Source organism: Melitaea cinxia, chromosome 26, assembly GCF_905220565.1.
Source record: "Melitaea cinxia chromosome 26, ilMelCinx1.1, whole genome shotgun sequence".
In the NCBI taxonomy this organism is placed as follows: domain Eukaryota; kingdom Metazoa; phylum Arthropoda; class Insecta; order Lepidoptera; family Nymphalidae; genus Melitaea; species Melitaea cinxia.
The window spans coordinates 10757135-10775711 of NC_059419.1; the positions used below are offsets into that span (position 1 = coordinate 10757135).

General features: G+C 37.7%; 1 protein-coding gene across 1 annotated transcript in view; it reads left to right on the top strand.

Annotated features, from left to right (window-relative positions):
- Nucleotides 1-18577, top strand: part of LOC123666538 (vinculin) — a 77527-nt gene that overhangs the window by 42198 nt on the left and 16752 nt on the right. The window contains exons 2-18 of the mRNA XM_045600648.1: nucleotides 1895-2002; nucleotides 2772-2917; nucleotides 3266-3371; nucleotides 3634-3735; nucleotides 4368-4500; nucleotides 5522-5603; nucleotides 6198-6315; nucleotides 6657-6778; nucleotides 7914-7980; nucleotides 8621-8730; nucleotides 9065-9167; nucleotides 9450-9586; nucleotides 11055-11185; nucleotides 11663-11811; nucleotides 12534-12599; nucleotides 13312-13423; nucleotides 13823-13916. Of these exons, the coding sequence (XP_045456604.1) occupies nucleotides 1895-2002; nucleotides 2772-2917; nucleotides 3266-3371; nucleotides 3634-3735; nucleotides 4368-4500; nucleotides 5522-5603; nucleotides 6198-6315; nucleotides 6657-6778; nucleotides 7914-7980; nucleotides 8621-8730; nucleotides 9065-9167; nucleotides 9450-9586; nucleotides 11055-11185; nucleotides 11663-11811; nucleotides 12534-12599; nucleotides 13312-13423; nucleotides 13823-13916 (1886 nt within the window). The remainder of the gene's footprint in view (nucleotides 1-1894; nucleotides 2003-2771; nucleotides 2918-3265; nucleotides 3372-3633; nucleotides 3736-4367; nucleotides 4501-5521; nucleotides 5604-6197; nucleotides 6316-6656; nucleotides 6779-7913; nucleotides 7981-8620; nucleotides 8731-9064; nucleotides 9168-9449; nucleotides 9587-11054; nucleotides 11186-11662; nucleotides 11812-12533; nucleotides 12600-13311; nucleotides 13424-13822; nucleotides 13917-18577) is intronic.

Here is an 18577-nt window from a genome sequence, read left to right on the forward strand (position 1 = left end):
TATATAATAAGAACCGGGACCGACGGCTTAACGTGCTCTCCGAGGCACGGTGGGGAGACCCACAAGGACTGCACAAACACACAGACCACGGTAAACATCAGCACGACCAATACAAATGTTTGTCATGTGCGAGGATCGAAACCGCAACCGTCAGCGCAACAGCCACGAAGCAGTGCTGTGACCGTTGCGCCAACGCTTCGTCTTCTTTAAGAAATAAATCCTTTTTAAGAAAATAAAGAAAATTATAGACTGGAGTCTTTAGTTAATCTATATTGTCGGCTAGTTACATTATACATTACATGCTATTATATTCTTGCTAATTATGTCAATGCCGCTTTGATTATTTTCGTTATAATACAGTTATGATAAATAATTATTCATCACGATTTGCAATTCAATTAATGTGGTGAAAACCTTATTTTAATATACACCAGATATATGATTAATTCAATCCTAGAACGACTGCGCTAAATTTGGCTGATTCTTTTTTTTTGTCTGCTAATTATTGTTATCATTCATCATCATTTCAGCCTATTGCAGTCCACTGCTAGACATTGGTGCTCCACAAGTTCACGCAAAAAATGGCGTGAACCCGTGTGTTGCCCATAGTCACCACTCTGGGCAGGCGGGTTGGTGACCGCAGGGCTGGCTTTGTCGTATCGAAACGCTGCTACCCGGCTTCGGCCTTTGTATTTCAAAGCCGGCAGTTGGATGGTTATCCCGCCATCGGTCGGCTTTATAAGTTCCAAGGTGGTAGTGGTACTTTGTTATCCCTTAGTCGCCTCTTACGACACCCACGGGAAGAGAGGGGATGGCTATATTCTTTTGATGCCGTAACCACACAGCATTTTATTGTTAGTGCTTGTATAAAAGAAAATAAAAAGTCGGTATAGTCACGAAAAAATGGCGGTTGAAAGCAGTTTAATAAGCGGTATGAATTCGCCCGATCAATTAGTAAAAAATAATTAAAAACTAAAAACTCTCTCAACAGGACGTGTTTTTTGGAGGTTATAACTCGATTATTAAAAAAATGTGATTAGCACAAAAGTCTTCGTGTTGAAACCCGAGTCGAACTTGTTTGGTCCTTTTTTTTTTCTTATAATTTTCAAGGGACGGCTTCCTTTTCGCGGTTTTTTTGTCAGTTTGAGTTTGCTGTTCCTAAAATTTTAAAGAATTCCTATAAATTTTGTTATTTCAAGAGAATTCGACAAGCAGCGACAAAAGCCAAGCTAATTTTACCAAAATTGTGCCAAAATATATACTTATCACAACGATATGACTAGGTTCTAATGAAGAAGATATTTTGTTTTCAAACGTAAAAAATTATATAAATAGCTACTATCTCTCTACCCACTATTTCGTGTCCCTTTGGGGTCTTAAATTTCTTTGTATATATATAGAAGAAAAGAAAGGTATATATAGAAGTGCATTGACAATTATGGTTTTGAAATATATAAATAAATAAAAAATAGTATGTGACCATGCTCTATATAGGTTGGTCTAAAAGTATTATTTAGAATGTGCCTGCACGAATATTCGTCACTAATTCCAAATTACATCTTTGTGCCGTTTGCAGTCGAAACACTTGGACATTGGAGTAGCATTATATTCCTATTCTATTCATTATTGCCTCCACTGGTGACAAGAGGGCTGGTGCATTTTTTGCCCAGAGAATCGGCATAGCGATTCAACGGGGAAATGCTGCCAGCATTCTTGGGACAGTTCCACGCGGACATGATTTATATCAAAACTATCTGTAAATATTTAGTTCTTAAGTTGTGAATTGTAAATATGTATAATGTTTAATAAACTATCGTTACTTTCATAGAATGTGCCTTAAATTAACAATAAGAATAAAAGTTGATTTGGTATTATAACTACTTCTCTGTTTCAGGTTTCTCGACTGGTGATTCTCCATGAAGAAGCAGAAGATGGAAACGCTATGCCAGATTTGGCGCGGCCGGTGCAGGCCGTGTCGCTGGCTGTCAATAACTTAGTTAAGGTATTTCGAAATACATATTTCTACATTGTTGCATTGACTAGCTGACGATACATGCTCTATCTAAAGTTGAGACGGAACAATATTGTTAGGAACTTAATATTTTTATTTTGCTATATTTAAAAGTTTTATTAAATACTATTCCTCCCTCTTAAATGAGACTTTCGTTTTTTCAATGATTACATCGATTATCTTCCCATATTTCCAAACTTTGGCTTAGAAATAAATAACAGATGAGTAATTTAATTTTTGAGTTAGTAAATAATTTTACGTTGTAAGCTGTTTATAGAAACTTTTGGTCATAACGCTCGATCTTCGCGGCTGGACTATAGTACCCGGCCCCTTCCACCGGTGACGCTGTAAAGACCAACAACCGACAACAACAATACTTTCGAAATAAAAAAAAAATGTTCGATCAAAAATTTCACTAAAGTGATATTGTAATTTATCATCATCTAAAATATTAAAATGTAAAATAACCTCTCATACAAGTTTCTGCCAGTGTTTAAGTTAAATCCGTTTTCTAACACTAAACGTGACGTAAATAAAGTAAATAGGATTGATTCAGTCACAGTTGTCTTCAAGATTTACGATACAAAACTCGTTGAAAACACATTTGCGTTAAGAAAAATAAAAATAATAGAAATGTTAGCTATCCTAATAGGACCTAATGTTAAGGAGGTCATCAAGGCTAAAATTTAATGACGCGGCATTACACCCAAACAGGAAAACGATCCGTCTTAAAAACAAAATGTGTCAAAATCCTAAACAGGTGGGACATGAAACGATAGAATCGTCTGATGACGCGGTACTTCGAGCTGATATGCCTGGTGCGTTACGAAGAGTGGAAGGTGCTGCGACTCTGCTTCAGCAGGCTTCGGATATGCTCAGGGTTGATCCTTATTCTGGACCTGCTAGGTAAGTTGGTGTAGTAGTAAGTAGAAATGGTTTGTGATGATACTACCAACTGTGATGATAGTGATACTACCAAACTGCTTAGGAAGGCATGGTAAACATTTATACGTTGGTGTAAATGAAGTCTATAAAATTTAATTTAATATAATCGAAGTCTTGGGCGATGTTATACCTTTTAGTCTTCATAAAAAATGTGTCTTAGTACAAGGAGACACAAAAAAAAGTCTAATTCTGTAGCCCGATTCTATCATATTTTTTTAATTTAGTATAGTATAAAACTTCAAGTAAATAAATTAAAGTTTTTATAGTAACTGATAACTTATTTTGTGGCATTTATCGCGACTTTTACAGGAAAAAACTCATCGAAGGTTCCCGTGGAATTCTTCAAGGAACTTCTGCTCTGTTGCTTTGTTTCGACGAATCTGAAGTTAGAAAAATTGTTAAAGAATGCAAGAAGGTACAAAAAAACTTGGGACTTGTTTTATTATTGTATTTAAATTATAATTCCCATAAAAAGGTCGTCTTTGCTTACCTTAAGTATTTACCTTAAAGTATTTTATTCAACTTAATCTTTTAGCATTGCCACTTTGCCGAACTTATTGCCAATTTTTTTTTTCGCTTAGAAAGAATAAATAAAGGAAATCTTATGTTGTAATTTGAACCCTTTTTGTACAACGATTGTAAAATAACTAAGTAAAATTTAATATTTTCTTTTACAGGTTTTAGATTATCTAGGTGTTGCAGAAGTTATAGATACGATGGAGGATCTGGTCCAGTTCTTAAGAGATATCTCACCCGCTTTATCTAAAGCTGCAAGAGAGGTTAGTAACGATTCTTAGATTCAACTGTTTTAATTTGAAGGAACACTTTAGATAAAAATAAAGGCAATTAATGATGAATAAAAGGTAACAAACGAAAGCTTTACGTGCCGTTCATATATTGAACTAATTGGAACAATATTTAAAGCCACTCTTGCGCTAATGATCGCGAGTTTGCTCCCCGCTAATGACAAATATTGACTATGCATATTTTAATATCTACGATTTTATTTTTGTGTTACCCACACATTAGGAATTCTAAACATTTTTGAATATCATATCGAAAATTGACCGCTCCAGCGGGGTACGAACCCGCGTCTCCGACTGACCGTGTCGGCGCTCTAGCCAATTAAGCTATGGAACGATGTACCCGCTAGATCGAAATTTTTGATATGATGATTTTTATTTTCGGTTTAAGCGAAACGCATATGCATATTTTTTTTATGGTTAGGGAGCTTGTTTTTGGCTTTGGAAACCTAACTTAGGGTTTCATTCTACTGAGGACAGCTTAAAACTTTTAACAATAATAGTATGTTTAAAATAAAGATTAAAAGTCATATCAAATTAAAGAGTTACTTAAAATCGAAATTAAAATCTCCCAGTGTAATAAAGTAGTACTTTAAAATCGTATGTAGGTCGCGTCCAGAGCAGCGGAACTAACACACCCTCCTCACGCGGAAACTTTGACTCGGTGCTTGGAGAGCGTCAAAAAACTAGCTCCAGTGCTCATCTGTTCGATGAAAATATACATACATATATTGTCTGAAGGTGAGTGATTTTGTTTTCAAGTACATTATACATTGAAATACCGTAAAGCAGGAAATATCTTGCTCAGTCTAGCAGCCCGACTGGTGAAGTACCTCAACCTTACAGAAGAATTGCCAACCCGCGGTGGAACAGAATTTTGGATTAAGCAATGCCCAGAAGTGAAAAAAACGACTCTGCTTTAGACCACACGACTGAAGTAAAACTTCTTTGGTAAACGTCTTAGATATACGGATATATGTATATGGTATATAGATGGTAGGGCACAGCAGGAATTTTCTGCTCAAAATATGGAGCAGCCCGACTGGGGTAGTACCTCGATCTTACAGAAGATCACCGCTAAATAATACTCTTTTCAAGCAGTATTGTGTTCCTGTTAGTGAGTAAGGTGACCAGAGCTCCTGGGCGGGGATCGGGGATTTGGTCGGCAACGCGCTTGCGATGCTTCTGGTGTTGCAGGCGTCTATAAGCTACGGTAATCGCTTACCATCAGGTGAGCCGTACGCTTGTTTTCCGACCTAGTGATATATAAAAAAAAAAAAAAAATACGAAACGTAACTGGCTATAAAAGAAAGAGTGAAAGAAAATATGTGCTCGCACCTTTCTCTCTTGCTCCGTTCGCCTCGCCCGATCACATTTTACCTAACGCTCTTGTCACGCATTCACCAGCTTACTCCCCAAGTCAAGCGTGCATATAGAAGTTTTACTTCAAAAACAGAAGATTCGAGCCAATTAATACTGCTGTCGAGTACTGTTGTATTTCTGTGGTTAGTAAGGTAGGTACAGCTCCTGAAGATATGCCGTGTTGACAGTGAGAGTAGGTCCTAGTATTAGTAAGCATCTGGCTGTGGTAACCGATTACGATGAGGTGATAAAATACCGGTTTCAGTAAGTGAACGTTGCATGTGAAGTAATACTGATTTGAAGATAACCAAATGCTTAAATTTGTCTATTCTAATTATTCCTCTGCATAAATTTGAATTTGATTTGGTCCCTGTCTATAGAATAAATTTAAATTTTTCAGGCGGTAAAGGCATTGAAGACGCCGCTGAAAATAGAAATTATTTAGCGCAGCGAATGGCTGATGATATTCACGAAATCATCCGGTAAGACTCGATCATCTACTTTATGTGTCTTTCGTATTAATTGTTAGTAGTTTTGAGTAGAAGTTGGTCTTTTCGTATCAAAAGCTGTAGAAATGTTGGGACAGTACGTGAAGATTTGCCATTATGTTGCCAGGATGTTTTTGACTTTTTGTTTTAATATTGCTCTCTGACATTAATGTTGATTTTATTTTGTATATTTATATTGAATTTAATCTCGAATATTTATTACTGTATACTAAATGGACAATTTTTAATTTGACTTATTTCGATTTTGACGATATTCTTAGTAATTTAGGAACACCTGTAAAAAAGTAGGCAATTATCTAGATACCGATGTTTACTTTATTAATTTTGTATTTGTTGTTGCACTACTTGTTGGTGTTGGCTTATGAATAAATAAATAAATAAATAAATAAATAATAGCTGCTTATCAAAGCGCATTTAAAGTTTTTCTTGAAACATTTAATTTGAAATTGCAAAAAAATGGAAATATAGCTGATTTAAGTTCAGTCAGGGTCAATTTTTGAAAGATTTAGTTCATTTCAGACGTAAAAAGTATTGTTGATGATGTACGTTGGTTTTGTTCGTATTTAGGGTTCTACAGTTAACGTCCTACGTGGAGGATGGAGGCGAGAAGGATAACATCGCGGTACTGAAGGCTCTACAGACAATGATCCACACGAAGGCCGGAGCTGCCCACGAGTTCCTTAATGTGAGCTTCCTAATGATATGCACAATTAAAAATACCTAAGGCACAATCTAACTTTTTTTTTTTTGGTACCTGTAAATTATGCCCGTAAACGTAACAAAATTAGTTAAAAGTAGTTGTGGTTCAAGACTTTAGTCTAGTAAAGGATTATTTAAATGTAAATATTTTGAATCAATTCTGTAAAATGGCACACTCACCATAAGAACCGACTCTGCATGGGAGCAGAATTATTTAGCTGTGATCTTCTATACGCTCGAAATACATCCCCAGTGTGGCTGCTTCAGATTTTGAGCACAATGTTTCCTGCTGTGCCGTCCTTAAACAAAGCTCCCACCGATGTCCAGGACCCCGCCGCTCAACGCAACGGCCCCGGCGAGCGCGCCCTGCGCTCCGTGCTGACGTCAGCGCAGCGCGCCGCCGAGCACCTCGTGCCTGCACTCGCCGACACGCTGCGCCGCACCGCGCGGTCAGTGGCCGCACACACACGCGCACATGCACACGCGCACACACAAAACACGCGCACACACAAACACACGTGCACACACACACACACACGCGCGCACGCACACACACACATACACACACACACACAAGCGCACACACACACGCACGCGCACACATACGCACACACACACATACGCACACACACACATACGCACAAACGCACACACGCGCACACACAACACGCGCACGCACACACACACACACACACACACGCATACGCTCACACACACATACACACACACTCATACGCAATAAGCACTAACACGCACATACACATACGTACAATGACACACTCCGACACACTGCACGGCACTGTGCACACACATACACTTCAGTTTATCGCACTACTAGATATCGGCCTCCCCAAGCCGCTCCAACATCCTGGTTTTATGCTATTATCACCCAGTCTCCGTTACTCATCTCACGTAGTTCGTCGGTCATTCAGCGGCGGTGGCGACGGCGGTCAGCGGGATTGAGGACGTCACACTACGTTTGCTAGCACACAAACCCACAAACTCATAAACACGCGAGCACACATTAAGTTTTACCAAATTATAATATTGGAGCGAAGTTCCTTACGGCAGGCTTGACATTTGGCTGGGGGACCGAACTGAAAAAAATGTGATACTAAAACCGTAAGAAAAATATATAACGGAAGTGACATTTATCAGTCACACGACTGTATAAATGTCATGATGTCATGTCATGATATGACGTTTGTTAAATTAAAATATTACTAGTAAACTTTTTTTAAAATTATTTATATAATTTTATACTGCCGACAAAAATAAATAAAGCCATATGTTTTTTTATTTCACTTAATAGTTTGAATTATTATTATTATTATTTTGTTTGATTTATTTTATTTTACGGTATTTGTTATTTTCTAAAATACTAAAATTCCTAAATATTTTTACGTACTTAATTAAAAACCAATCAACAAAATTAAACAAAAATCAAGAACTAGAAAATATATATAAAATTTAACATTTTTTTGTCAAATTGTGTTGCTTCTATACTATCCGAAAGAACTTCGTTCCTACCTGGTGTCCCATGACACCACATAATTTTTTTGATACCTTATTTTTTGGGTACAGTTCTGGCGGTATCAACGCTGACCAGCTGTGTGATGAACGTCAGTACGGACGCGGTATGGAGCCTAAGGTGATTGAAAATTGTTAATTTAAATATTGTCCTTGAAGGTTTAGAACTGGTGTTAGCACAATTTATGTAAAAATTGCTAACATTTCAGGAGAGCGACATGACTATTCTTTTATATATATGCTGTTATATTGATTTACGTAAATATTTTAACATTCCTACAGGACCGTCTGTTTCTACGGTAAGCGACTAAATAAATGCTTGTGTTATAGGTAACAACCGACTGATGTAGATGTACAATTTTTTCGATAAATACATAAAATGTAATACATATATATAAATAAATACATATGTATATGGAGCAGAAAGCAGGGTCACTGCACATGGCTCCAATGGGCTAGTCTTTCGTTTCATTATAAATATCATCATGATGATGATGATGATGATGAAAAGAATTAACGCTTGAATCGTTGCAGATGAAGGGCGGTCATACTACGCTCTAAACTACAGCGCTTGGTCCCAAAATCTATAGAAACTTATGGATTTTATTCTTTATTTTACATGTATTTATTGGACAATAATGGTCCATAACTAGCTTTTTCGAATTTTCTAACGCCAAAATGGCATATCAGGTGTAACAATTCAACGATGATAATATCTTTAAATATATCCGTACTTTGATAACATTGTTTAATATTTTTAGGCCCAGAACCTTGCTTCTGAACTGCGCAGTCAAATAAACGAAGTCGAGAATGTTGTGAATGAAGGCGTTCGAGCGGCGGAGAAACAGGGCGGCAGGACTATCGCTGCCAAGTAAGAGTTATATGGTTTTTAAGGTAGAGCTCAGCGGGAAATATCCCGCCCAAAATCTGGAGCAGCCCGACTGGGGTTGTACCTCGACCTTACAGAAGATCACAGCTAAATATACCGCTTTCAAACAGTGTTGTGTTCCTGTTGGTGAGTGAGGTGACTAGAGCTCCTGGGAGCTATTGGGGATTGGGTCGGCAACGCGCTTGCAATGCTTCTGATGTTGCTGGCGTCTATAAGCTACGGTGAACTATTACCATCAGGTGTCCCGAACGCTTGTTTATCACCATAGTCGTTTCAAAAAAGGATTAGTTGATATATTCATATACTTTTTGTGCAGGTTGGAAACAGCTCACAAATGGCTGCTTCATCCAGCTGCAGATCCCTCAACTAGGATCGAAGGACAGAAGGCTATCAATAGCATCGTTTCTCAAGGACAAAGAGTGAGTATTTTGGCGTCACTTACCATCAGATATAAAGAATCTTGTAGAAGGCTCCATAGATAAATAGTACTGTTCCAGAATTGTGTTGTGCTTCTGTGGTGAAAAAAGTAGCCTGAGCCCCCGAGGATAGCTTGGTTAGGATACTCGTGTAGCGGGCGTCCATAGACCACGTTAACCACACTCTTGTTTGCCACCATAATGTTATATAAATGCACTTCCAAAACCCAATTTTTTTTTCCTGGGCTTAAAGTAAATAAATCGTTTCAACATTATCATGACCAGATAGCGGACAACCTCCACGGTCGTGAAAAGGCCGAAGTGATGCAGCTGTGCTCCGACGTCCAGAGGCTCGCCGAGGACCTCGCGGATCTGTGTATGAGGGGGCAGGGGGGTACTGAGGAGGCGGCGGCTATCACCAGGTAGGCCTATATACCACATGAGTTTGGTGTGTCAAACTATGATGTGGCCGGGGACTGAGGGCCACCTTTATATTTTGGCCACATCATGAGAAACTCTAAGTACCAGCTGCTTCGACTTATTATCCAGGGCAAGATCCAGGGCAAGCGCAGTGTGGGTCGTAGAAGAACATCTTGGCTAAAAAATCTACGCCAATGGTTTGGGAAAAGCACCCGTTCGTTATTCAGGGCTGCGGTATCAAGGATACAAGTTGCCAAAATGATCGCCGAACTTCGTGAGAAGATGGCACTTTAAGAAGAAGAAGTCAAACTATCTTGTTGTAGTAAACTGTTTTGAAACAGGAATTAAATGTTTCAATATTGTGCAAAAGTGCTTTAGAAATATTTAATTGTGTGAAAATCTGCTATGCTCGGTCGGAGATCCGAAGTTGACACGTCCTCCGTCCAACTGCTTAAGTGTTAGTTGAAAAATATTTCATATTTAATTTAGTCCTCTGTTTCATTTCAAAAACGATGACGTGGTCTGCTAAAATCTGGTGATTGAATGGCGGTTGACGAACATAATATAACCTGGCCAGGAATCGTTCAGCCAACCTGTTCGCAATTTATTTTTTAATAATCTGATGTAGATATAAAATAATTTTTATCCATTGAACAGATGAGTGGAGGTCGTCTTCAGGTCAGATCTCTTACTCGCTACTCTATTATAGGTTGACGCAAAATTATTTTGCTAAAGAAATAATTTTGACGAAGGGTTGCTAATATCTGGATCTGAACATAAGGACAAACAGACAAAAAATTTATTCAAATAGTAGCTGACCCTGCAAACCTTGTTTTGCCATAGATGTTATTAACCCCTTAACCTCGCTCTTTGTAACTTAGGGGTATGAAAAATAGATGTTGGCCGATTTTCAGATCTACCCGATATGCTCACAAAATTACATCAAAATCGGCCCAGCATTCGGAGGAGTATGTTAACTAACATTGTGATACGAGAATTTTATATATAAGATAATATAATGATTCGCTCTGAACAGAAGTCAAACTCAAAGATCTTTTTGTGTTACTGAAAATTTTGTCACAATAACACCATTACGGTATAAAAAAATAACCTTAGACGAAATTCTAATTAGTTACAAGATTAAAATGAAGGTCTGCAAGTTAACCTTTAAGAATTGAGGCCAGCAGATAGTACACTACAAAAATTAATTACCATTTTTAACGACTTCATAAAAGGTGGAAGTCCTCGATTTTGCTGTATTTTTTATGCGTTACTAAATAACCGTTTCCTAAGTATACCGATTTTGATTATCTTTTTTCTATTCGAAATCTGGTGGTTGTCGCGTGGTCCCATTTAAATTTTACTGAAATCTGCCGAGTACTTTTTGAATTATCTTTGATAATGTGTATTGTGAGAGAGGGAGAGGAGAGATTGAGAATAAATACAATTGTATAAAATATTTGTTTTCAGAGAGTTAACCGACAAACTTCACGAATTGAAGCGAAGCATGGAGCGAGCGGTAGTCAATAGAGTTGTTGAAGATTTCATCGATGTAGCGGCGCCTCTGAGGCATTTTACCGATGCTGTTAATGCGCCTGAAGGTAGGCCGATAAAATATATGACAGGCTATATTTGTTTAACTCGAAATTTATGTATTATCTGTGGTAGCTATTGAGCGTAATTAATTTATTAATAGTAATTATTGTTTTGTATACTTAACGATTTGAAAGTGCTTTTAAAGGTTAATATTTTTTCTTTATTTGATTGTTTCGATTGAGGGAAATTTTATTCTGATTTGAAGAAGAATAAAAATTAAAATTTGCAATAATTAGGCCATAAACGTTCAAGGGATTCTGCGAAGACGAGCACGTTTTTTTTTTTAAATGATTTTTATCGATAATTGAGTTTTTGTTGTGAGTAAGGTAACCAGAACTCCTGGGAAGGGTCAGCGATAAGGCCGGCAACGCCCTTGCGATTGCTTTTGATTTTGCAAGCGTCTATAGGCTACGGTGATCGCTTACCATCAGGTGAGCCGCTTGTTTGCCATTCTAGTAGTAAATTAAAAAATATTTATCCAGGTACTCCAGGTCGTGAAGCCAATTTCCAGGAGAAAGCCAATGCTCTATCAGCCTTTAGCCAGAAGGCAGCGGCCGCTGCAAGTATGGTAGCCGCTGGAGTGAGACACAACAAACGTCTGGCAGATCAGCTCATACACAATGCTCAGGAGGTTAGTTTACTTCTAGAAGCTTCTACTGATACTTGATATAACTGAGGGGCACAGCAGGCAATAAATATCCTGCAATAGTATATGGAGCAGTCCGACTGGGGTAGTACCTCGACCTTACTGAAAATCTGAATAATATTTTCAAGCAGTATTGTGTTCCTGTTGGTAAGGTGACCAGAGTTTTTGGGAGGATCGAGGGTAGGCTTGGCAACGCGCTTGCGATTTACTGTAACTGGTTACGAGAGAAGGGAAAAGGATTTGTCACAATTTTAAGTTCGCTAATGAGGCTCAAGAAGGCTTTAAGACGGATTACTGATTTGAAAACACCTACCCTCTATAAGAGGGAGATAATTCGACACGAGCAAGAGATTTAAAGGGTGGTGAATTACTGGTGGGGCGAATCTACCCCCTGTAGGATTCAATATAAGTGGCGAATGTCCCCCTGTAGGATTCAATACAAGCTTGACCCTGTTAATGACGTTTAAAAGGTGTTGCCTTAGGGGGGATTTCTAGAACCTAGAGGTCTTTTTTAGTTATTTGGTATTTTATTTAATATATATGTAGTGTTTTAGTGTTTGCCAAAACTAATTTGTGGAAAATTTTGGAGTTTTAATTTCTATTGTTTTAATTGGAACTGTTTATACTATCTGTATTTTATTTTTATTATCTGTGATTATATGACAAAGTATTGTGACACAAGTATTTATATTTAATTGTTATTTCAGGTTGAAAAGTTGTCGCCGCAACTGATCTGCGCGGGAAAAATTCGTCTTCACTATCCAGAGAGCAAAGTATTGTTATAACTTTATTTGCTTTAAATTATTTTTACATTATTCAAATCCTAAATTATAGCATCGAAAGTGACTCAATCTGTTTCACGCCTAAACCACTGAACGGATTTTGATGAAGTTTGCTACAAACAAATAGTAATTACAAATATTATACCTTAATAGGTACATACAAGAAATGAGACATGTCGTAACAACGTGGAAAATTCATTCCTTATTATAGCATAACATATTGGGATAATATGAAAATTTGTATTTGAATAAAGACGCGGGTAGTACGCATTTAGCCTGTAACATCTCAGTGCTGGGCATAGGCCTTTTCCATGTCTATCCACCGTGCTAGTCCACTACGAGTTGGCGGATATACTCCCTACTATGGTAATTATCGCTATCAGGTGTACATGATAACAACCGGGACCGACGGCTTAACGTGCTCTCCGAGGCACGGTGGGGAGACCCACGGGAACAGACATCCAAACCGGAAAGAAATATTTGTACAAATCGAACCAACGGATAAAGTATAATAATATGATAAGTATCAAGGATACAAGTTGCCAAAATGATCGCCGAACTTCGTGAGAAGATGGCACTTTAAGAAGAAGAAACCTCAAACCATAGATGCTTTAGGCGACTACACGCGCCACTACACCAGAGTGGTTGTTAACGTTTGACGTGGGTAGCCGGGTAGTAATTCGTTCTGAAACGTTGACTCCAGGTAGCAGAGGAACACTTCAATAATGTTCGCGAGCAATACTCGGACGCTGTGCTACGTTGCAGAGATTTGTGCGACCAGGCCGTGGATCCCTTGGACTTCGTGAGGACCGCTGGTGAGATGATGATGGCAATTTGTTGTTGACAGTTCCTTATGACCACATTTAAACCTTGGGGTCACGGGTTAGTTACCCGCTCATGACACACACTTGAATTTTCCATACATATATTTGCCGTGGTGTGTTTCCGTAACTCTCATACAGGAGAAAATCCTACTGAGATTGAGTGTTAAGCGTTGATTTTTGAAGTAAAACTAATTTACGCACGCTTGACTTGGGGTGTAAGCTGGTGAAAGCGCGACGAGAGCGTTACGAAAACTGTGATCGGGCGAGGCGAACGGAAGTTGAGAGGGAGATATAAGTTAGATAGCGCTGAAGAAGTTTTACTTCAGTCGTGTGCTCTAAAAAAGCATACTCGTTTTTATATTTCGCTAATGGAAAATCTTTACACTTTAGGTGAACTGATGCAAAAGCACACGTACCTCTGCGAAGAGGCGATCAGGAACAACGATTCTCAGAAGATGGTCGACAATACATCTGCTATTGCCAGGTAAGGTATTCAATATATAGCTTGTAATAATTTTATGATTTAATTCGTATTATGTCCATTAATTTTAAGTGATAAAAAATATTTATAACTAGTTGCTGTCCGCGACGTCGTCTGCGTGAACGCTATACAGCACCAAAAATACCTACGATTATACCTTTTAAAATAACATTCATTTACCCGTTTCTTCTTGACATTTCATATCTACAGAAAAATCTCATAGATGGCGCTGCTTTAAAATTGTCTTGTCTACTTATATTCATTTGTCAGCAATAGCACTGTCGTACGCAATTAGAAAGGAATTTATAAACAACAGATGCAACGATCGCGCCACCTAGCACATCGTTCGATAGTCATCTACCCTCATTTATTATATTACTCAAGTTATTCTGACGTGTATAAAACGAATAGTGCAACCGCCGCTAAGGCAGTCTTGGCTCTGGCTTGGCACGATACATTTGTTGTATCCTGCTAGTAGCTTAACCTAGACTCATTCGATAATTAATTTGTGCAGACGAATTAATTGTTACATATTATGGCGGATAACTCGAGCAGTGAAGGTGAGCGTTGATACGTATCTCAAAGGAGATCTCCTTAAACCTACACCTGGGTCGCAAGTCCTAGGCACTGCTCTGAGTTACTCCCTATGCCACACGATAGATTGGATCGGATCGCATTACAATTTTGTTATAATCATTTTAAGTACTACCTACATAATATTGTAAAGAGTGCGAGTATAACCTACGCCCTTGCCTTGCAAATATAGAAAAGGAGCCTTCCAATTTAGTCGAAAGACTACACATTTAATTATGTTCATCGGCTTAGTTACTTATATTGCGTGATTTTTATTGTGTGAATCTAGCTAATATAGCATGGTTATTAACATAATAACAACAACATTCAAATATGCGTCGTTAGATTACACGTTGTTACAGAATGCGTTGAGGAAATAAAGGTTCACTGCTCGTTCCCGGTAGGTGATAGCATGATAATATGTAGCCTATATGTTGACCCGACTTCTAAATAATATTCGTGCCAAATTTTAAGTAAATCCATGTGGTACTTTTTAAGTTTATCCCGGCCATACATACAGACAAACAGACAAAAATTCTAAAAACTATATTTTTGGCTTCGGTATCGATTGTAGATCGCATCCCAAGTATTCTTTTTAAAAAATATTCAATGTACAGTATTGACTTTCCTACCATTTTATTATATGTATAGATTATTAATTTATCTGTAGGAGTTAATATAAGCAGACTGAAGAATTAAAGAGCGCTTGATTTTTAAACGAGTTTTTGCATTTACCCGAAATAAAAATAGTGTACTTTGAATTATTTAAATGATTACGCAACCTTCGTGCGATAATGGATGTTAGAAAAATAAAGTGTGCAGAATGGATGTGCGAGGCATAAATACGTGAAGTGGTATGAATGAGTCGATCTAATAAAGTCACCTGGGCTGAATTTCCCTTATTGGTAATACTGTAGGTCGATCGTCGGTTCACCTATAGTACTATCAATCGGACTTGTACATTTCATGTAAGGACGGTAAAAACTAAATCAACATTTCAGCCTATGGTAGTCCACTGCTGGACATAGGCTTCCACAAGCTCTCGTCAAAATAGCGTGAACTCATGTGTGTTGCCCATAGTCACCACGCTGGGCAGGCGGGTGGTTTGTCGCACCGAAGACGCTGCTGCCCGTCCTCGGCCTATGTATTTGAAAGCCGGCAGTTGGATGGTTATCCCGCCATTGGTCGGCTTTTTAAGTTCCAAGGTGGTAGTGGAACTTTGTTATCCCTTAGTCGCCTCTTACGATACCCACGGGAAGAGAGGGTGTGGCTATATTCTTACTGCCGTAACCACACAGCAACCAAAACTAAATAGGTCTTGTAAAAAAATAAAACTAATCAGTATTGTTTTGTTTTGTTTCAAGACGTTGTAGGTTGTAATTGGGTTTTTAGTATTCTGTATTAAATATAATTATTTTAGGCTATTAAATGAAATAAAAAATATTTTAGGCAGCGAAATTTTGATGGAATAAATCTGGAACGATTACGGGAGGATGCAACTAAAATTGACTCGTCTGGTGTTTATAATGCGAGTACAGATAATGAGAAAGCAATATTTTTTAACACATTGGTAGTTTTCCATTTACCGAGCATAATGCGGCTCAGTGACGCACAATGATGAACTGAACTAATGCTTAATTGGAACGTGAATTAGTTTTCAAGTGCACCAGCAGAGTGCGCCAAGTTAGTGTTGAAAATTGAGCATTTGCCGCATAATGCGCTTTAGTGCGATAATTGGAAAACTAGGATTATTAACCCGGTTATATGGTATTCGTGCGCCTATTCGTCCTGTGAAACTAAAACATCTTCCGGCGCCATGGATTACACCTGAGATCAAAAATTACAGAACAAAAAGAATCGTGCTAAGGCAAAGTACACGATAGATTCCAGTGAAGTTAATAAGAAAAAATATAAGGTTCGAAATTGCTGCAATAGACTGTTTAGAGATGGAAAGCGCTATATCTTCAAATCTGTGTCAGTGGAAGATTCTGGTAAAGTCTGGAATTTTTTGTGATCACTTGGAGTTGTTAAATACCGTCAAATTAGTTCCTCGTACAAAAAAAAATCAGCTTTCTACGACGATAACTCATGATTTTCCTACTTTCTTGTTTAGCGAGTTTTCCGAATGTTATGTTAAGAGTAACATTCGTGCAAATAAATCTAATTCGGGTGGATCGGACAGCATTAGTCCATAACATGATTATCCCTCTGATTGATATTCTATGTCCAGTTATCACATTTATTATTAAGTTTTCCATCTTCAGTAATTCTATTTCATCACTGTGGAAAGATGCTGACATTCTTCTACTTAAAAAAGTAATTTGGGCTCTGTTTGATGCATTATGGTTCAATTTTGTACGATGAAGCGGGTGAATATTGATAACACGTGTTGTCTTCACAATAGTTTATTCGAGACTAAATACAAGTTTTTATACACCTTATTCTATGCATTATAAAAGTATCGAACATTCCGCCCACCAAAGCGTATACAACGGTTTACATTAAGAGTCAACATTTTAACTAGTGGACTGTATATAGAATTATAGATGTTCCTAATGAATAACATTACAAATACAAAACTTACATAAATTACATTATTAAATTGTAGTAGCAAAAATACATTAATATAATATAAGTTTTATTGTAGTGACATTTGCATGAACTTAAACTCTAAGATAAATGCTTTTAGATATTTTAAATTTCAAATTATTAAATTAAGTTAGAATTTACCTTTAGTTAAGTTTTAGTCTTTAATTTCTTTAGGAAGAATTATAAGTTTAGATAGAGGTCTCTTTAAAATATTGTTGCCTTTACACTGGACAGATACAACGCGAACTAAATTGTCTGATCCTGGATGCACATCTTTTACACGTCCTAATAACCATTTGGTTGGTGGCAAATCATCTTCCTTGATAATAACAATGTCTCCGATATTTGGTGATTGTATGTCAGTTTGCCATTTATAGCGTTGTTGCATAGTGTTCAAGTATTCTAACCTCCATCGTCGCCAAAAATCTTGGGTCATCTTTTGTATCATCTGCCATCTGCTAAGTAGGTTAATATTTCTTAGTTCATAATTTATATCAGGCACAGCGATTAAGGGTTCTCCAATGAGAAAGTGTCCTGGTGTAAGTGGGTTTAGCGTTTCAACGGTTTCATCAAGTTGACATAATGGACGCGAATTTAGGCATGCTTCTATCTGCGCCAATAGTGTAGCCATCTCTTCATAGGTTAATTTTGTAGATTTGTTTACTCGTACTAAGTGTCTCTTAACTGATTGTATACCTGCTTCCCACAAACCGCCGTAATTTGGCATTCTCGGAGGAATAAAGTGCCACGTCGTCCCATCATTAGCCAACAATTCTGCAATTTCCTCCGTGATGTTGTCTTTGCCCTTTTTGAAAAGTGTTTTAAGATCCTTGGCGGCACCGATAAAGTTAGTACCATTGTCACTCCATAAATGTAGACAAGGTCCTCTCCTAGCAACAAATCTGCGAAATGATGCAATAAAAGCTTGTGCTGTGAGATCAGTTACAGCTTCTAAATGAATAGCACGAGTCGCCATGCAAACAAACAAACAGATATATGCCTTTGTTGCACGGTGACCACGCCCCTTGGATGTTCTTATGTATATAGGGCCAGCATAGTCAACGCCCGTGTTTAGAAAGGCTCGATGCTCATTAACTCTCACGTAAGGAAGTTGACCCATTTTTTGTGTTGAGATTTTTGCTTTGTCGACTATACAAACTTTACACATTCTTATACATTTTTTAACTTCATTTTTTAAATTAATAATCCAGTATTTACTTCGAATATATGCCATCATTAATTGAATACCACCGTGGAGAGTCCTAATGTGTGCCTCCTTGACTAATAATTTAGCAACATGAACCTTTGGCGGTATTATAATTGGATGTCTTGAAGACTCAGCAATGTTTGCATTTTGCAAACGTCCCCCAACTCTTATCATCTCGTTCTTATCCAAGAAAGGAGAAAGTGTTGCAAGGGAACTTCTTTTCTTTACTTTTCCATCTTTATTGATGTCTTCTATCTCTTTTTTGTATGCTTTCTTTTGATAATATTTAATACAA